The 17,901-nt window shown below is 39.7% G+C and overlaps 10 protein-coding genes and 1 pseudogene across 10 annotated transcripts; 7 read left to right on the top strand and 4 right to left on the bottom strand. All coding sequences in view use genetic code 6, as the record gives it.

Moving 5' to 3' along the window:
* The first annotated feature begins 67 nt into the window (after positions 1 to 67).
* SS50377_22661 (Cysteine-rich membrane protein 2) lies at positions 68 to 1,205 on the top strand (annotated as a pseudogene).
* A 561-nt stretch (positions 1,206 to 1,766) lies between these two features.
* SS50377_22660 (uncharacterized protein) lies at positions 1,767 to 2,129 on the bottom strand (the record flags this gene model as incomplete). The annotated part of the gene is made up of 1 exon (XM_067906545.1): positions 1,767 to 2,129. One exon carries the CDS (start codon positions 2,127 to 2,129, stop codon positions 1,767 to 1,769), a length of 363 nt encoding a protein of 120 aa, XP_067765813.1.
* Positions 2,130 to 2,425: 296 nt separating this feature from the next.
* Positions 2,426 to 3,556, top strand: SS50377_22659 (Cysteine-rich membrane protein 2; the record flags this gene model as incomplete). The annotated part of the gene is made up of 1 exon (XM_067906544.1): positions 2,426 to 3,556. The coding sequence occupies one exon, from the start codon at positions 2,426 to 2,428 to the stop codon at positions 3,554 to 3,556; it is 1,131 nt and encodes a 376-aa protein (XP_067765812.1).
* A 186-nt stretch (positions 3,557 to 3,742) lies between these two features.
* On the top strand, positions 3,743 to 4,129 carry SS50377_22658 (Transmembrane domain-containing protein; the record flags this gene model as incomplete). Its single annotated transcript, XM_067906543.1, has 1 exon — positions 3,743 to 4,129. The coding sequence occupies one exon, from the start codon at positions 3,743 to 3,745 to the stop codon at positions 4,127 to 4,129; it is 387 nt and encodes a 128-aa protein (XP_067765811.1).
* An 872-nt stretch (positions 4,130 to 5,001) lies between these two features.
* SS50377_22657 (uncharacterized protein) lies at positions 5,002 to 6,582 on the top strand (the record flags this gene model as incomplete). The annotated part of the gene is made up of 1 exon (XM_067906542.1): positions 5,002 to 6,582. One exon carries the CDS (start codon positions 5,002 to 5,004, stop codon positions 6,580 to 6,582), a length of 1,581 nt encoding a protein of 526 aa, XP_067765810.1.
* Positions 6,583 to 6,884: 302 nt separating this feature from the next.
* Positions 6,885 to 7,697, top strand: SS50377_22656 (uncharacterized protein; the record flags this gene model as incomplete). Its single annotated transcript, XM_067906541.1, has 1 exon — positions 6,885 to 7,697. The coding sequence occupies one exon, from the start codon at positions 6,885 to 6,887 to the stop codon at positions 7,695 to 7,697; it is 813 nt and encodes a 270-aa protein (XP_067765809.1).
* Positions 7,698 to 8,057: 360 nt separating this feature from the next.
* SS50377_22655 (uncharacterized protein) lies at positions 8,058 to 8,495 on the bottom strand (the record flags this gene model as incomplete). Its single annotated transcript, XM_067906540.1, has 1 exon — positions 8,058 to 8,495. The coding sequence occupies one exon, from the start codon at positions 8,493 to 8,495 to the stop codon at positions 8,058 to 8,060; it is 438 nt and encodes a 145-aa protein (XP_067765808.1).
* Positions 8,496 to 8,909: 414 nt separating this feature from the next.
* Positions 8,910 to 10,157, top strand: SS50377_22654 (Cysteine-rich membrane protein 2; the record flags this gene model as incomplete). The annotated part of the gene is made up of 1 exon (XM_067906539.1): positions 8,910 to 10,157. The coding sequence occupies one exon, from the start codon at positions 8,910 to 8,912 to the stop codon at positions 10,155 to 10,157; it is 1,248 nt and encodes a 415-aa protein (XP_067765807.1).
* Positions 10,158 to 10,185: 28 nt separating this feature from the next.
* On the bottom strand, positions 10,186 to 14,721 carry SS50377_22653 (SNF2 family helicase; the record flags this gene model as incomplete). Its single annotated transcript, XM_067906538.1, has 1 exon — positions 10,186 to 14,721. The coding sequence occupies one exon, from the start codon at positions 14,719 to 14,721 to the stop codon at positions 10,186 to 10,188; it is 4,536 nt and encodes a 1,511-aa protein (XP_067765806.1).
* Positions 14,722 to 14,836: 115 nt separating this feature from the next.
* On the top strand, positions 14,837 to 15,841 carry SS50377_22652 (uncharacterized protein; the record flags this gene model as incomplete). Its single annotated transcript, XM_067906537.1, has 1 exon — positions 14,837 to 15,841. One exon carries the CDS (start codon positions 14,837 to 14,839, stop codon positions 15,839 to 15,841), a length of 1,005 nt encoding a protein of 334 aa, XP_067765805.1.
* Positions 15,842 to 15,861: 20 nt separating this feature from the next.
* SS50377_22651 (Cysteine-rich protein) lies at positions 15,862 to 17,253 on the bottom strand (the record flags this gene model as incomplete). Its single annotated transcript, XM_067906536.1, has 1 exon — positions 15,862 to 17,253. The coding sequence occupies one exon, from the start codon at positions 17,251 to 17,253 to the stop codon at positions 15,862 to 15,864; it is 1,392 nt and encodes a 463-aa protein (XP_067765804.1).
* Positions 17,254 to 17,901: the final 648 nt, after the last annotated feature.

Here is a 17,901-nt window from a genome sequence, read left to right as displayed (position 1 = left end):
AGATCTTACAAAAATAAAAACAACCCCCTAAGTGGTAGATTAGCTATTTTTGCATATCATATGCAAAATGACCAAGCAGTGCACCAAAGATGACACCGAAACGTGCACGGATCCCGGCACTTACTGCCCGTACGATATCGGAGTTGAACCACCCGAATATAAAACTATGAAGTCTGCACTGGTATCACTCCAGACACCTCACCTGCCTAAATGGTGCGGCCAACTACGTTCATGATGCAGAAGTCACCTGCAAACCCTGCACATCACCGTATCGCACCCAGTGTTAATGCAACGGCGCCACCTGCGCAGACGATGCTGCAGCGTGCCAGGAGTGCGTAGCAGGGTTCGAGTTGAAGGGCGGGCGTGTTAAGCCTGCGCCCAGGGCTTCTACAAAAGCGGCGACGCATGCTATCCCTGCGGCCTAACCTGCAAGTCGTGCAGAAGCGGGCTGGATTGTGACGTCTGCACGGACTTCTACGCGCGGAACGACGACGGAATCTGTATGCCTGGAACGGGCTGCTAGGTAGCCAAAGACTGCGGCCCTGGGCACTTTTGCGGTCAGACGAAAACTTGTGCAAAGTGCATGGGCAGCGGCAAGGAGTGCCAGAACGACGATTCGTGCGACGTATGCGATTCGGGACTGGACGAGACCAAGGATTGCCAGGAGCGCAGGCCGGGTGGGTTAACAATAGTGGAAAATACCACCAGTGCCACGCCAACTGCGCAATGTGCGAAGTAACTCCAAGACGCTGCACAGCTTGCCACTTCTCCTATGAAATAACGACAGAGCAAACGTGCGTGCAGAGATGCAAGGATAAGTAGTACGGCATGACGTGTCAGGACGGGAAGCTAAAGGAATGCGACGCGTACCGCTAGCTCGCGTAATGCTGTTGTGGGACGAGACTGCACTGCTTAAATTGCAGTTAGGATCGCTCGGCATGCGGTTCATGGCAGCTTGGGTATAGTCTAGCGAGTGGGGCGTGCTCCACATGAGTGATTGGGACCACCAAGTTTATGGTTACTACTTTCCGGATAAGCAGGACCCCGGCTAGGACGAGAGTAGCCTTTCTGGAGCGGCAATAGCAGGAGTCGTTACCGGAGTACTTGCCATGATATGCCTGTGCGGCTTAGCCACATGCTGCTGCGTGATGAAAAAGAGAGTGGCGAAAATCTAACAGAGCTAGTCGGGTGAGGTACTATAGTGAGATATTTTCCAGGGAAGCTTTTGGGTATAAATTCTATAGCGGCATGTCAGGACGATAAAGTATAAGAAATCGCATACGGACGGGATATGATTGCGTACACTTATATTTAGCAGTCGGGAGTTATCATATTATGGAATAGATAAATATTTCATATCGACGAGCAATTGAGATGGCCGCCCAAGCGTGCTTAGATTTATATGCGTAGGCCCATGGATGAACTAGCTCTTGCTGAGGTTGGTTTAGCGCATTAGAGCTATAGCAGGCGTTACTAGGTATTGTGCTACGTCAATAATATGTGTCAGAAACGTATTCATTGCTATGTTATACTACAAACGGATATAAATTTGTAAATGGCTTCCCACCGAAGGCCAAACATAATGAAAACTAATACGCTGGTTTGTACGCATAGTGTTAGCTATAGCCAGCTAGTTCAACGCAGTAGTTAATGTTTTAATTATGCCCACTCTGGTCGCGAGGAGAAGCACTTGATAGTTAGCTATCCAAATATTTTAGTTCAATATCTGAATTACTAATAACTAGCAGCAAGTAATCCTGCTGGTATCAAAAACGTCCGCCTCTGGTCAGAATTGCAAGTTTATCGGATATAGGGGTTCTGTTCAACTAAACAGCGTTTACATTTCTAACAATAAACCCATCAACTAGGCGTGTTCTCGTAATATTAGGATACTTTTACTATTAATACTACGCCGCCATATGACATATTTCTGTAAAATATCGCACAGGCGAGCTGCTTCCAAATCTGGCATGCGGGAGGTCGCGTGTGAGTTTTCCGTTTTGCACTAAAACTTAGCAATGCTTGTGAATTGCTATGCATTTGCTGCCTATCCCTGTTTTTGTCTACACCACCTTACTATGCTGCTCATGGTGCTTACTGCAGATAGCGAAGGTTAACAGCACCGGCATTGTTTACCACCTATTGGTAGAGTTACTAATTTCTATTTCCGTAAGAACACAACTTTAATTTTCGTAAAATTAGATATTAATACATATTATTTTAAATAATTTAACATTTTTGCTAAAATAGTTTTAAGTTTATTTTTCCTTATATTCATATTAATTCCTATAACTAATTGATGGAATTTTTTTGTTAAGTTTATTATATCCTCAGCATGCTTTATCGGCACGTTGGTAAAATAAAAATAAGCTACCCACAGAATTTTACAATTATCCCGAGCTTTACCACTCCCACTCCACCACAAATGACGAAGCAGTGTTCTAAAGCCTACCCCACCACATGCACGGACCCCAGCACGTACTGTCCAGAGGACGTGGGAGACGACCTAACCGACTGCCTAAATTGCTCCCCGAACTGCATTGTGTGCACTGGGACGATCGCCGCCCCAACTGCGTGCACCCAGTGCGCAGAGAATTATGCCTTGTCTGCGGCCGGCCAGTGCGAGGCATGTTAGGCCATGTCCATCGTTCCCTGTACATGCAAAGCGTTCAAAAACTGCGCCACCTGCAAAACAGCCCTCACCGGGTGCTAAACGTGCATCGTGGGATTTGAAATATTTATGCAAACGTGCTCTAAATGCGCACCAGGCTTTTATAAGGACAAGGACGCCTGCCCAGCCTGCCTTGCGAACTGCATCAGCTGCAAGGATGGGGCTAAGTGCGAAACATGCAGCAATGGCTACGAGCTCACAGATGATGGCCAATGCGTAGAAGAGAACGTGTGCGAGCAAAACGAGGACTGCGCCGCTGGGAGTTTCTGCGGTGCCGGGAAGAAGTGCGAGCCGTGCAACGCCAGCTGCCTGACCTGTGCAGATTCGGAGCACTGCACTTCCTGCGGCAAGGGCCTGATTCTGCAGGACTGGGTCTGCGTCTCCTGCGACGAAGCGTGCGGTGAGTGCGCTGGCGCACCTAGCAACTGCACGGCGTGCAAGGCCACTCACGAGATGACGACGAAGCATGAGTGCGTGGAGAAGTGCGCCGGGATTACCACTGGCACGGCGTGCGTGGACAGCGCCGTCGTCGAATGCGGCGGACGCCTGCAGATGACCCAGTGCGCGTGCCAGAACGCGGTCAACTGCCTATCGTGCAGCGAGGACGGAACGAAGTGCGGCAGCTGCCTGGCTGGGTACGAGCTCGAGGCGTTAGCGTGTCTGAAGTGCGCGGCCGATTTCTACCAGGTCGGGGTGTTCTGCTTCTCGGACAAGGTGGACCCAGTGAAGCCAAATAGAATTTCGACCGGCGGGATAATCGGCATCGTCATAGCGATTCTGGTAGCAGTAGGTGTAGTAGGCGGCGTAGTCGGCTGCTGCATGAGGAAGAAGAAGCACACCGCGGTGGTGGCGGACGCAGAAACGGTCGTCGCGGGCCAACAGTGATGGTGTTACTGGCATAAGCTTCAGAGAGACAAACTCAACTCGCCAGCGGGCCCATTCTAGGCCAGGGTGGAAACGCCCGGCAAGGGTATAATAACTATGGTTATATTCCTTTCCGTTATAAAGAGCGGTTGCCTCGAATATACCCACTTGAAAAGGATATAATACATTACAAATAATCCCAATAAAATGGACGGCCAACCCCAGCTGCCCAGCTTACCACCGCCTGATTTCCAGCTGCAACCTGACGACGCCGGCGCCTGCTCCTCGTACAGCGGATGGGCGTCCGGGAGCGCGCAGACCGTTGCGGCAGGGATGGGCGAGGTCCTGTCGGTGAGGGGCATATTCTGCAGCTGCGCACCCCCGAGGTACCAGAGGTGCCAGAAGGAGGCCGGCTTGCTGACCATGGCTGTTCCCGGGTTCGGGTTGCTCTGCTGCGTGTCCTGCTATGGCGCCGAACGCCTCGATCGCTGCAGTGTCGTGTTGGCGGGCCTGCTCATGCATCTGAGCTCGTACGTTCTAGTCGGTTGGGTCGTTGCTTGCATGGTCGGATGGCGGATGATCGTATTGCAGTGACGGTTTTGAGTGTATTGAATGTTTGCTGCACCTGCTGTGGCTGCTTCGAGGATACTTGCTCACATAACAGTATCACAGAAAGCGTAAGGATAATTATAAAGTGTTAATATTCATATTTTAAAATATTTATATTTACATGTTAAACTTACTACTACTCACTACATAAATATAATATAACTTTGATGTTCATTTAAGAGAGATATATTTTAAACATTGCGTGTTTAGACTCTTAATTTAATTCCTATTAAGGTGCTCCCTAAAATCTAAATATGTCTTATTTATACATTATTATTTGTCTTAAATAGTTTAATACAATCATCGTTTTATGAAAGTAATTTAATTTATATATTTGCAATATTTAATAATTATAAAACTAAAAACTCAATAATATAATATTCAGTTATTTATTATAATAAAAGGTTTCATTTTATGATATTGTTTTAACAAAATTCTTTTACTGCTTAAATTTGAATTGTTATCATTGCTTTTTATTATAATTTAAAAATTTAACCGGCCAAATAAAATTATTTAATTTATATGAATGAAAAACAAAATACGACGAAATTTATTTTTGTTAATGATTAAAAACCTTATTATCTCAAACGTTTAAACTAATAATATTAATTGAATGCCTGTATTTCATAATATTTTTTCTTTATTTATATTTCTATACTTAATTTAATTGATACAGAAATTTTACGAAACATTTAAAAGACAATAACATATAAATAATAATATGATTTAATATCATTCAATAAATAGATAGACTAATATTTGCATGATATTATTAAATCAATATAACTAAAAACATCAGTTTAAAAAGTTACATTTAATAAATATATCAGGTACTTTTATAATTCTCACTTGTAAAAATGATCATCATGCTATTTTTTACTTGCCAGATGCCCTCCTCTAGTGTTATTATAAACCCACAGACCAATCAGGCGGTCCTAATGACTACTCCCGCATACGGCCTTGCATACAGTGAATTATAAACATGTATGGCTCAAACCAACTAAACTGCTGTATACGATGTGCAAGTTGGCTCCGTATCCTTCAGATCCAACTTTACGTTCTACAACGCATTTATTGCTGCTAATATAACGTTATATCCCCAAGGCGGCAAAAATGCCGCTTCTGCTGCTAAATTTGTATTGGCCCAGTACACAATCAGTTTTCTGAATGATAACCTGATTTAAAGTGGAGCAGTAGGTCAGCTTATCACCACATATTACAACTATAACGAATGCATCTATCACCCAGTACTTGAATTTATAACGTATTCGTAAATACTGCCCATAATTCAAATTAACCCAAGTTGCATAATAGGAACAACCGGAGATCCTTAATACCTCTCATTAATAGCTGGTCAACTACTTTATAGCAAAACAATTAAATAGGACAAATTTGATTTCACGAAATTGGTACTATAAGGGATGGATTGTGCAAGTGGAACAGATGTAGAAAATAGGTAATGTAAAAATGCTAGCGTCACGATTTCTTCGAGCAATTTTTTAGATTACTAGCTTTACTTGGTAATTCCGAATAAGATTAATACTTAAAATGTGTATACCGATTCATACGGAAACGAAAAAAATATATCAATTGAAATTCCATTTAACCTAGTATTTAGCATTCAGATATAAGATAGAGTTACCGATGGCGATTGTATAAGCTCCTCCTAGCTATCATTTTCTGATAACGTTATTCACATAATTTAAACTAAAAAAACTGAATGCCCATTTTAAGAGTATTTCGATAAATAGTATTGGATTGTAGCTCAAGATAATAGAGGGTACACATTCCAAATTTAATTTTATGTGAGTACACCTTTTGAGTTAGATGATTATGTTACATGCAGTACATGGGAGATATCGGATTACGGCAGTATGGAGGACTGTTAAAATGCGCTAATATAAGTATCTAAATATATAAACCATGTATCGTTAAGCGTTATCTACAAGGTATATAATGAAGACAAATCCTACGCTGGTTCTTATATATTTGCTTCGACGATAATACCTGGTGGAGAAGCCACTGCCGTCTTATATCGCAACATGCTATGCTTAAAATTACCCTATTAAATATTATCTAGTAGTAAATTTGTGTAGATTGATATTAAACTTTCTAAAAGTATTCAACACTTCTAGAAAACACTAATTGACATTATAGAAAATGAAAACTTTTAATACCCCTCAGTGGATAATGTCTATTGCTACCGCATAGATGACCCTACGGAGCTTCTAATAAATTAGATTAGTTTTTATGATTATTTTGGAATCGCATACATTTTAGAACATTAATTTGTAATAAAGCAAATTGATGGTTTAATAGAAGCCGAGTAATTTTGGGAAGGTTGGATATTCTTAGTGTCCAGTCTGGCATTTGCATTTGTATACTTAATTATCAAATTTTAAGTTGAAATTAAGAAAACAAAGACCTAGAACAAGTGACGATTGTTATCCATATAAATTTTTCCTAGTACCCAAACGCTAGTTAGTCCAGCATCCACAGCGCGGTTCCTATAAAAGTACTGAGTCCCATCCTTCTAACTCCTCTTTAAGAATGTATTGCACCGATTTACTTTATACTGTATAGGAACATCACAATATCACGCTCTTTTAAGGCTCCAATCTATTTGAAACCTCTATCATATCGCAACTGCTAAAATCAAGAAATACCCCAGTATAGTACCCAGCTAGCTCACAAGCAAACTAGTTTATATCTGGTTCATTTTACTCGCGAAACGAGGCGAATGTACCGACTATATCAAATCAAAAGCACCCTTTCAAAGTATCAAATCTTGCTAAATTCTGCATCAGAGCTGGCCGCTAAATTTGCGAATTCCACAGCAACGTTCCAGATCAAGAACCGCAGGATGCAGCATTTTTAGTTACTGGGATATATTTACATCATATGGAAATTCTACAAAATTGGTATTGTATTTTGTGCAAAGTAAGTGAGAAAGTTAGGTTTAGCACTCGATAATAGTGATTTGGCATTTTCTGTCGCGATGACATGTTTTGGGCAGAATTTAATGAACAGAAGAGATCGTGAAAGGAATCTGGATTTGCGAGAAAATATAAATTGGTTTGTACAGATAGTAAATAGGAGCACTGGAAGATAAAATGATGGTTTGCATATCCGCTTCGATTTAGTGATCTAACGTCAAAATCCAAGTGAGAGATTAGATGCGGCATTTGAGGTGACTGGCATCATTAACAATACTTTAGCTGAAGATTAAAAGCATGATAATGAAAAATTGGCTAAAAGAACGAGTTAAACTATGGGCTGTTTACTATGCAGATAAATTTATCCTATTGAAGATAAATACCGCAGTAAAAATGTATGTGCCGTATTTGGCAAGGCACGCAGTATTTGCGATGGAGTAACAATATTATGGTGCCAGAACAGATATTACATGCCCAGGTTAAGTCTGGTGTGGCAGTGTTGTATTTCCTAAGTGAACTGTTGTTAGAATAATAAGAAGGAATACTACTGCTATTTTGTATTTAGGATTAGCGGTAACCGCTTAGCTGAAGGAATCTCGTACAATTTGAAAATATGATTCCGAGAATACACGTAGCATGGTAACAATCGATACTTCCGAATTGAGGAGTATAACTCAAAGCAAAAAGAGCAATATTGATAATATTAATATTCTTTCAACAGTTTAGAGTTTTGCTTTCAGCTGCTTAGAATAATAGTATTGCACATACTATAGAACACAAAAAAAGTGATAGTACTTCAGCAAGTTAAAGGTTCAGTATATAATGATTGACATTATTCTCATATATTGCGCCTCATTACTTTCCTATTGTGTAAAATAATTAATAGGGTTATAATAATTTTTAGCTACTAGTGTTTAAGTATTTGTCCTTTCGATAGAAGCGTCGTGAGATATTCGATCTATCTAGAAATTGAGCAATCAATTATAAAGAGTAATTAGTAATTTTAACCAATTCCTGCCGTGTAAATTAGAGATGGTTATTATAATAAAAATAGAAGCTAATCTTACTTTCATGGTAATATGCAAGCAAGTTACGATATGATAAGCTAGTTATATCTCGCATTAAGTTTTTAAGTGTGTATGCAATGACTGCTTATTCCATAAAATTGTTTTGACCCTTACCTAGCTTGAGACCTACAGTGCATATTCCATTATGCATTATTCAATATCCTTTCCCAAGCTGAAATTACATAGAGAGTACATTCTAGAGGTTAAATTTTATGATAGTAAATATTTAACTGGTAAGGTTAACTCGATGTATAGTTGCCTGTAGTTATAGCAAATAATTGTTATCAATAAATGCAATCGTAACTTGCACTAAAAAACGAAAATACCATGTAATTTCTAATTTTTCATTATTAGATTAATTAATAAATGTTTATATGTGTAACGTGCTTTATATTAATTTCATCTAGATAATTTAAGTCTATATTTTTGAGAGGAGCTGCCCTACAAGTTACATAAAGTACTAATAAATATTTCAACATATATTATATTTTGTTTAAACACTATTATGTCTTTTGACTCTATGCACGAATAAGTTTATTATTCTGCCATCATCTCAGCCCACATTATTAGCTTAAGCTAAAAAGCACTCTACTAGTATAGATTAATTAACTACCGTCCACTTTTATTATCATTGCCTCAACCATAATACCCTGCATCAATACTAACACGAAAGTTCCCCTTATTATTCAATTCGTCTTTTCTCATTAAGCAACATTTTGTTTAATTATATATTAACACGTATTTATATTTCCACTCCACAAAATGTCTAATTGCACTGATCCTAACTGCAACGACTGCCAGATGGGGCCTGACGAGTGCTTCAATTGCAGCCCAGGCTACATACTAGATAACAATAAATGTGTTACGAAATGCCCAGAAACCCAGTATGCCAACGAGTACGCAGTATGCGTCCCCTGCTCAGGCGGATCCCCAGGGTGCATTCAGTGCACGCAGGCCGATATAACAAGTCAACATTTGAAATGCACAGAATGCTTCGAAAACTTCACGCTCGCCGCTGGTTCCTGCAAGTGCAACCTCCCAAACTGCTAGGAATGCGATCCGGCCGTACCGAACCAGTGCAAAATGTGCGTTTCCCCGACGCATTTCCTCAACATCCAGAAGCTCTGCATTTCGTGCACAACGCTCCCGAACTGCGCCGAGTGCGCCCAGAGCCACAGCACAGCCGCCTGCACGAAGTGCCAGAAGAAGTTCTTTTTGCAAGGCTAATAGTGCGTTCCGGTGACGCCAAACTGCGCGGTTGTGACCGAATCGAACACGTGCGAAAAGTGCAATGATGGATTCGCGCTGAACACCGCAAATGCGTGCGGCACCTGCGACGCGATCATCGACTTTGCGAGCCCGGCCTGCGCCTGCGGAGTTGCTGAGAACTGCGGGAACTGCGCCAAGGACCTGGACGCGTGCGGGGCGTGCCTCGGCAGCTTCGAGATGAAGGACGGCAAGTGCGTGCAGGGAGCGTGCGCTGTTGCGAACTGCGGGACGTGCCGGGACAGACCGGACTCCTGCATGGCGTGCGCGGGCGGGTTCCAGCTCACGATTCTGGACTCTTGTTAGGAGAGCTGCGCGGGGGTTGGCGAGAACGGGCAGTTCTGCAGGGCGGGCGCAGCAAGAGCTGCCGAGTGGGTCGCGTGCCCTGCGGACGCCACCGGGGTTGCGCAGATGCTCACGGACTGTATCTGCGGGAGTGCGGAGAACTGCGGGAACTGCAGTGCCGATGGCCAGTGCGGGGCGTGCCTGCCTGGGTACCAGCAGCGCAACGGGAGCTGCACCGAGTGTGCGGACGGCTTCCTTAGGTAGCCTTCTAATGGATTATGTGCCCGCACTAGCTCTCCAGATTAGCCGAAAGACGGATTCACAGCAGGAGCTATTATTGGCATAGTGGTTGTGGTAATTTTAATAGTGTGTGCATGCATAGGAGCAGTTATGGTGTATAAGAAGAGAAAATTGGAAAAAGCCGAGACTCCTCTTAACGTTTCGGAGCTTAGCAACTGAAGATATTCTTATTATTGTTATTAATACATCACTACAAAAATGTCTGCTTAGCACGTACTACAACCTCTAGCTTTCTAGTTTTATGGCGTACTGTTTTAACATCCTAGCTAATCAGCGCGACATCCTTCTCCATCTCTTCTTCGGCATATTTCTCGAGATCTGCTTTTATATCTGTAAAACCTGCAAAATCAACATCATAATGTTGGAAAGGCTTCAAATCACGATCTTTGAGCATAACATTTTTCTCTTACCGGAATCCAAAAATTTCTACCCGTTCATCCTTTTCAATATGCACATCTGCTTCAGCGTCATATCCTTCTTCAAAAAATCGCAGATAGCACGGAGGAGCTTATTCAATAGCCGTAAATATTTCAACTTGTTCCATTAATTGTTTACCAGTTTCTACTACTTCAACCTCATCATTTTTTTCGATCTCAAAATCTCCTAGTTATTCATTTAGGAGATTTTCTTTAGCCTCTTTATCATCGTCGTCACAGAAGGCCTCTAAAACATCGCTAAGCCTATTCTACGCTGATTTTTAGCTAACAAGGCTGGTATAAACTAATTAAATCTAACGTTCCTTAACTTCATTACGTCGATCTATTTATTTACGAAATTCATCATTTTCTTCAAAAAATTGAGGAACAAATGCACCATTTCTTAGTATTATTTTATCTAAATTTTTCTTTTAAGTTGCACGTCTTACAATATTTTCTTCTACTGTGAATTCACTTACTAGTGTATACACTGACACCTCTTTTACCTAATTGATTCTATGCACACGGTCCGTTGCTTACTAGTGGACTTAAGGATTCCAGTCCGTATCAACAAATATAACACTATCTGCGCCAGTTAGGTTTAAACCTATACCACCTGTTCTTGTAGTCATAATAAAAGCAAATATTTGTGGAAAAGCATTAAACTTATCAACTAAAAGTTATCTTTGTTTAGGTGGGGTAGTTCCATCCATTCTGTAAAATGATAGTGCTAGAGAAGAAAGAAAAGTCTCTAGTATATCTAGAAATTTGGTCTACTGTGTGAATATCAAACATTTAGATTATTATTTATGTAATTTTAATAGTAATTACCTTAAAACTGTTAATTTTCCAGAATCTGTAATTAAATCTCTAGGGGAAGGAAATTATAAAAACTTGTTTAAGCTTGATTTTTATATAAACTAATCCTTCTGATTTGCTCTAGTTAGCACACGAGGTCTATAAATAATATTTTATAATTCATCTAAGTCTGCATAACATGCTGTTTCTGCAACCAAATACAGATTCTAATCTGTAAATAATTCAGTTGGTGATATTTTTTTAAACGTGAATGTATGATCATTAAAAGAGTATGAATTTGGGGCGTTTGGGAAAGAATAATCCGCAATAGCACTACACTGTGATCCCGATTCAACAAGAAGTATACAGTAAGGTTATTTAAACATAGTTTACTAAGGTATAAATGCATTGACCATCGAAAAATAATTCAGTTCAGGAACTGTTAGATGTAGCAACACTCGACCTAAATTGACAGAATTTTCAGGTGGTTTTTAAATTCTAAATAGCTATTATTTCTTATATTATTGTTTATCCACTGACGATGTTACTTTTAACTAATTTTTAACGTATTGCAGTTTAGTCTGAATATCAAAACTGTCCAACTGCAATATTTCGTCCTAATCTGGTAGCGGTATTTTCGATTACAAGTTATTTTGATCAATAACGTCTGCTTTAGGTGTTAACAAACTATTGACTATTTATGAAACATTATTATTTCGCGTATTATTATAAAACTAAATGTGAGCGATCTAATTATTTCGCATTAATTTCAAATTAAATTTCCATTTCAATGTCTAAATTTTAGAATGATTGTAAAAAACTGGATTTGGGAATGGAATACCAAACTCTCTTTCACATTTCAATCTATCCTGTTCTTAGATTGTAAAAATTTCATTTAATAGATAATTTCCGCTACGCCATTAGCCTGCAGGACTCGGCGTGCTTGGAACTGTACGATTAAGCGGTAGAAGTGCGTTTTCAACCAAAATCTCAAATTATGCATAGTCAGCCCGCAACCCTTATATCAGTTCCAAAATACTCGTCAAACCACACGCAGCATCTCTGAAAATTTCAGTTCCCAAAAACGCCCTTTTCATTGCCTAAGAAAATCTGGAAAGCTGCAGAACAATTCTTGCATCAAAAACCGCCAAAAAGGCCTAGAAATCAAAAAACGGCCGATGGAGGGCTTATATCACACTCCTCCTATGCTAAATTTTGAGCATTTCGTCAGATTGCATTTGCTGAGTTTTCCGCTCCAAATTACTATCGTAACTATAAGAATGTTCTTACGACATCAGGAACTTGAAGTCCTCAAAATCACGAAATTTTACCAAAGTTTCCGCTTCAAAAACGTACGAAATCGCGAGATTCGACGACATCGAAAACGCGCATCCGCGCGCTAAAAAGGCGTCGGAACTCAGCACCTTGAGGAGGTGCGCGGATCTAGTCGTCTTGAACGCCGAAATGTTGCCGAAAAACGGCTCCTGCTCGAAAAACAACTAATTTAAGCCTGGAATCTAGCTCTTTTGCATGTTCACATTGTTCGTATCCTGCTGGCTGCTGTGGACGCATGAGCCGCAAAAATGCTGTTTTTAGACGTAATTTCGCATCATTTTATACGCTTTCAGAACGTTCAGCTGGTACGAATTTTGCGTCGCAAATTCAAAATCCAGGCCCGCTACGAGCACCTTTCTGGCCTTTTTCGCGCTGTCATCGACCTCTTAAAAGAGGCTTTCCAAGTCGACTTTGCAGGCTCTCATTTTTGCGAATTTGTTGTCGTTTTTGTTGATTTCGGGCTTCTGGCAGCCGCTACATGTCACAAATTGGGTCTAGCGCATCGATTTTGGCAAAAACGTGCCAAAATTGTTCCAGAAACCGTTGCTGCGCTTGTAAATTAGTTCAGAGTCCCATTTGTAAATATGGTGCGTGATTTTCAAGTATCCCAAATTATGCTACTAGTAAACGCCCTCGAAAACGAACCCGCTCATGGCGCTCTGCTCCTCAACCAAAATCGGGTGATTGCATATTTTGCGCAGCTGTGTGAGTACATTCACGACCTATAAATAGTTGTTTTGATCGCCGTTCTGCATGTACTCGCTGTACAGGTAGAGCTGCCGTCTGCTCAGCGGGCAGGGGATGATGTATTCGCGCTTTGCGGGCAGCTCGCTTTCCACTTCACTTTTGAGCCTCCGGAGCATGAAAGGCCGCAATAGCGAGTGGATGCTCCTAATGAGTTTCTGGCTAACGCCCAATTCACCGTCTGCCATCCGCTCGACGTCGCGTGCGAAGAGCTTCAGGAACTCGACTTTTGAGGCGAAAAATCCTGGTAGAACGAAGTGCAGGAGCGACCAGATGTCGCTGGCAGAGTTACTAATTGGTGTGCCCGAAATTAGCAGCTTCTGGACCGAATTGAAAGAAATTAAGACGTTCCAGGCTCTGGAAGTCGAGTTTCTGATCAAATGGGCCTCGTCCATGATCAGGAAGTAAAATTGACGTCTTTTAAGGATCTGACAGTCGGAAACGGCGATATTGTAGCTCGTAATGAGCACACTGAACTTCTTTTCGTAACTCCAGCCCTATCTGAGCTTATCTCGGTCTTATTTTGATCCAAAATATACCAGAACGTTACAGGCTGGAAACCACTTTTTGAACTCATTTTCCCAGTTATAAAGGAGCGTTGACGGGACGATAATCAAATGCGGACCGTATATGCCGTATTCACAAAGTTTTGCTAATAGTGCGATCGTTTGCAAGGACTTTCCGAGACCCAAATCGTCTGCTAAAATTGCATTGAAACCAAGCAAGGTGCAAGATAATAAGAAATTAAATCCATTGATTTGATACGGCCTCAAGGTACCTTCTAGTTGTGAAAGCAGTTTTGGTGGTGATTTGTCAAGTAAGCTTAACTAGTTTGTGATTTATGTGCACATAAGCTGTGTTTATTACAAAACAAAGTTAATTTTGACTTTGCGCATTTTTTAATGGTGCAACGCCTATTTTTCTTCATTTTATAGTTATTTTAAGCGTTTTCCTGAATTATATAGTAATTATCTTATTTGTTTTATCTCTTGTAGTAACGGATATTCTGGTCGCTAAATTGCATGGCTTTTGAGAGCTTAAAGCTAAATTTTTTATTAGATTGGTAGTAGTTGTGTCGCTATAAGCTTAAATACTGCCTATTTATACTCATATTCCTGTAAAATTTATTTTCTACGATGAAGTATATTAGCCTACAAGAATGAATTAAAATTTTACTAATAACTGACTTAAACAATTTTTTAAAAGTCTTCTGGAGTAGTATTTTGATGAAATCCTGTATTTGGATTTAACTTAGCACGAAGCACTTTAATTTATGGTGTAGCATGAATAAGCAAAGGATAATTGGTAGGTGTCAAAAATCTATCATTTACAACAATTTAAACTATTTAATAGTTGTTTTATATTTATTCTTAAGCGTTTGCTTTAGATTCGGCTACTTATTTCTTACTGGGTCTTCCTCGTTTTTTCATTTTGCTTGAGGAATGGTAAAAATAATACATATACCAATATATAATAATAATAATATATGTTTTAACTTCATATATACTAAAATAATATTATATATTATAAAAGAGCTATTTAAAAATGCTATCCAAATTCCAAAATATCCACAAATCAATTCCTGCAGAACGGTACCAAATCGAGCAGTTATACGATCACATCCATATTTATCTAGAAACTTAACTGTTGCACCGGCTAAAATCCCATTCTCAGCACACAAAATATCAAGATGGGCGTCTGATTTTTTTCACCCAAAACCTCTGCGAAATCTCGCTTTTCGACATCGAAAATGGCTCTAATTTATCTTTAAGCACTTCTTTTCCCATAGAATCTGTCCATTTTTCTGCTCCTTTCCTGCTTGTAAAATCCGGAGTTTTTGCTCAAATTGTAAATATGGAAGTATAAGACTAATCGTATACTCTTCAAGTTGACGAAGTTTACGACTCTTTTTCCACTTTTTTGTTTAGAATTCAAAATCAACTTTTCACTCCTTCTTCTAAAAGTATAGAAATTCACTAGCTGGCAATTTAACCTAAAATCGTTAAATTAGCCCCAAAAGTCGTCGTTTCTGATGGATTTTCGCTCTGGTTATTGAAGTGGAACAAGACAATCGAGATACCACTTTACGACGGAAAACCGATTCTGAACTTCGAACACTCAGAAACGCACTTTTATGCACTTTCACAGACATTTATTTATATTTTTAGCGCAGAAATGGAATTGCGAAAAGTTGCTTCAATTTCGACTTTTCACTCCTTCAAATTTTTTAAGTCTTGGGAAAATGTTAATTTAAGTCTGGTATCGATTCCGAAGCTGACTGCGTCGTTTTCGAGTCCTTAGATCGTTATTTTTCACTCGCAAAGTAGTGATATTTGCCTAGTTTGCAAGGGCGAAAACTGCGTTTTGCTGGCCGCAAACGGTGTCGTTTGGAGCGTTTCAGGGAATGAAAATGTAGCGATTTTGAGTGTAAATGATATAATCTCAGAATTCAATTTCGATAAAATGCTTGGTTTCGGGATCGTTGTAGGTGACCATTAGAGCGTTGTGTCGTTTGGAAATGAAAAATTTGGAGTAGTGAGGGATTAGTGATGATAGCAGAATATAATATATCAAAATACTACGGCTATATTATATATAAGTAGATTCAATATATAATAGTTCTAATTTATCAATCGTTTTAATGGGCTACCTTCTCTGATGTTAGCACCGTAGAATGTTTCTTCTTCATCTAAAATACCACCACACCGGAAATTACTCCAACGACAACTAACACACCGATGACAATGCCTGCAACTTCTCCCGTGGAAAGCTTGTTCGATGCTTCTTCTGTCTTTTTCACGCAAAGACCGTTGGAAGGCTACCTAAGGAAGCCGTCCGCACACTCGGTGCAGCTCCCGTTGCGCTGCTGGTACCCAGGCAGGCACGCCCCGCACTGGCCATCGGCACTGCAGTTCCCGCAGTTCTCCGCACTCCCGCAGATACAGTCCGTGAGCATCTGCGCAACCCCGGTGGCGTCCGCAGGGCACGCGACCCACTCGGCAGCTCTTGCTGCGCCCGCCCTGCAGAACTGCCCGTTCTCGCCAACCCCCGCGCAGCTCTCCTAACAAGAGTCCAGAATCGTGAGCTGGAACCCGCCCGCGCACGCCATGCAGGAGTCCGGTCTGTCCCGGCACGTCTCGCAGTTCGCAACAGCGCACGCTCCCTGCACGCACTTGCCGTCCTTCATCTCGAAGCTGCCGAGGCAGCCCCGCACGCGTCCAGGTCCTTGCGCAGTTCCCGCAGTTCTCAGCAACTCCGCAGGCGCAGGCCGGGCTCGCAAAGTCGATGATCGCGTCGCAGGCGCCGCACGCCTTTGCGGTGTTCAGCGCGAATCCATCATTGCATTTGGTGCATATATTCGATTCTGTAACAGCGGAACAATTATCAGGCATTTTCTCACATTCATTATTATTAAGCTAAAAACCACTCTCACAGCCTGAGCATGTTAATGCTTCAGATTATATAGAGCATTATTTGCAGTTTATGATAGTAGAACAAGGAACACATTGCTCAGTTTAGTCCAATGTATATTTTGGTTAACATTACGTACAATGTGTAGAAACATGAGAACTTTAACAATCGAGACAATTAGGTAGGTTACTACAATGAACACAAGTTTTTAATTCGTCAAGGTAGTAGTATTGATTACATTATTTACACTAATTTTCAATATAGAAGTCGCAAAGTTTGCAATTTTAAAGATTACAAACACATTTCTACTCAATTATGACAAAGCCTTCTATGCAAGTATTACAGATTTAACCTGTAATATCACATCTACTGCAACCACTCAGTTGAACATTACATAACGTACATACACCTTCTTTTTAAAAGTGTGAATCGGGGCATTCGGAAGTGCATTAAGTACCGAGTATTAAGTAACCATCCTCGCATACCATGCATTCCACAGAGTCAGGCATTTCCATGCATTCTTTGCAATTAGGAATAGTACAGTTATTCATTTTTTATGGAGTGGAAAATACTTTTCATATTAATTTTCATTATAATCAAAGCTATAAAATTATTCTTGTATTAAATATATATAATAAAATAAAATTAGTTAAAATGAATAATATTTATTATTTTTACAGATTTATCTAAAAATTAATAAATATTACATATTAAATGTTTTTTTTTAAATATACAGTAAAATTAAATTATAAAAATTAAGTTATAGCTAAAGTATAACTTTATAAAAATAACGAAATAAAATAATTAATATCGTTTATATTTATGCAAATATTAATATAATATTTCTAGTGTAAATACGATACAATTATAAATAAAATTTATTAAGATAATGTAATTGTAAAAATTTATATGATATATTAAGATAATATAGTATTATTTTATAAATAAGTTTCTGTCGGTTATGCTTATTATAAAAATATCTAAATAAATTATAATCCATTTATTTTATTAGGCATTTTATCAAACTTTAAAATAATGGGGATAAATCACTTAAAAATGTCAATTATATTACAATTGATTGTCGATTGTAAAATTATGCTGCATGTTTGTAATTAAATTTACCATTCATATCTATTATTATAGATTTTCCTTAATACATAGACAAGAAATATTATATTACTAATATGTCATTTATCTTA

Source organism: Spironucleus salmonicida, chromosome 3 (genome assembly GCF_000497125.1).
Source record: "Spironucleus salmonicida strain ATCC 50377 chromosome 3, whole genome shotgun sequence".
NCBI classification, from domain to species: Eukaryota; Fornicata; order Diplomonadida; family Hexamitidae; genus Spironucleus; species Spironucleus salmonicida.
Note: the sequence above shows the minus strand (reverse complement) of the source record. Positions and strands in the feature narration are given on the sequence as shown.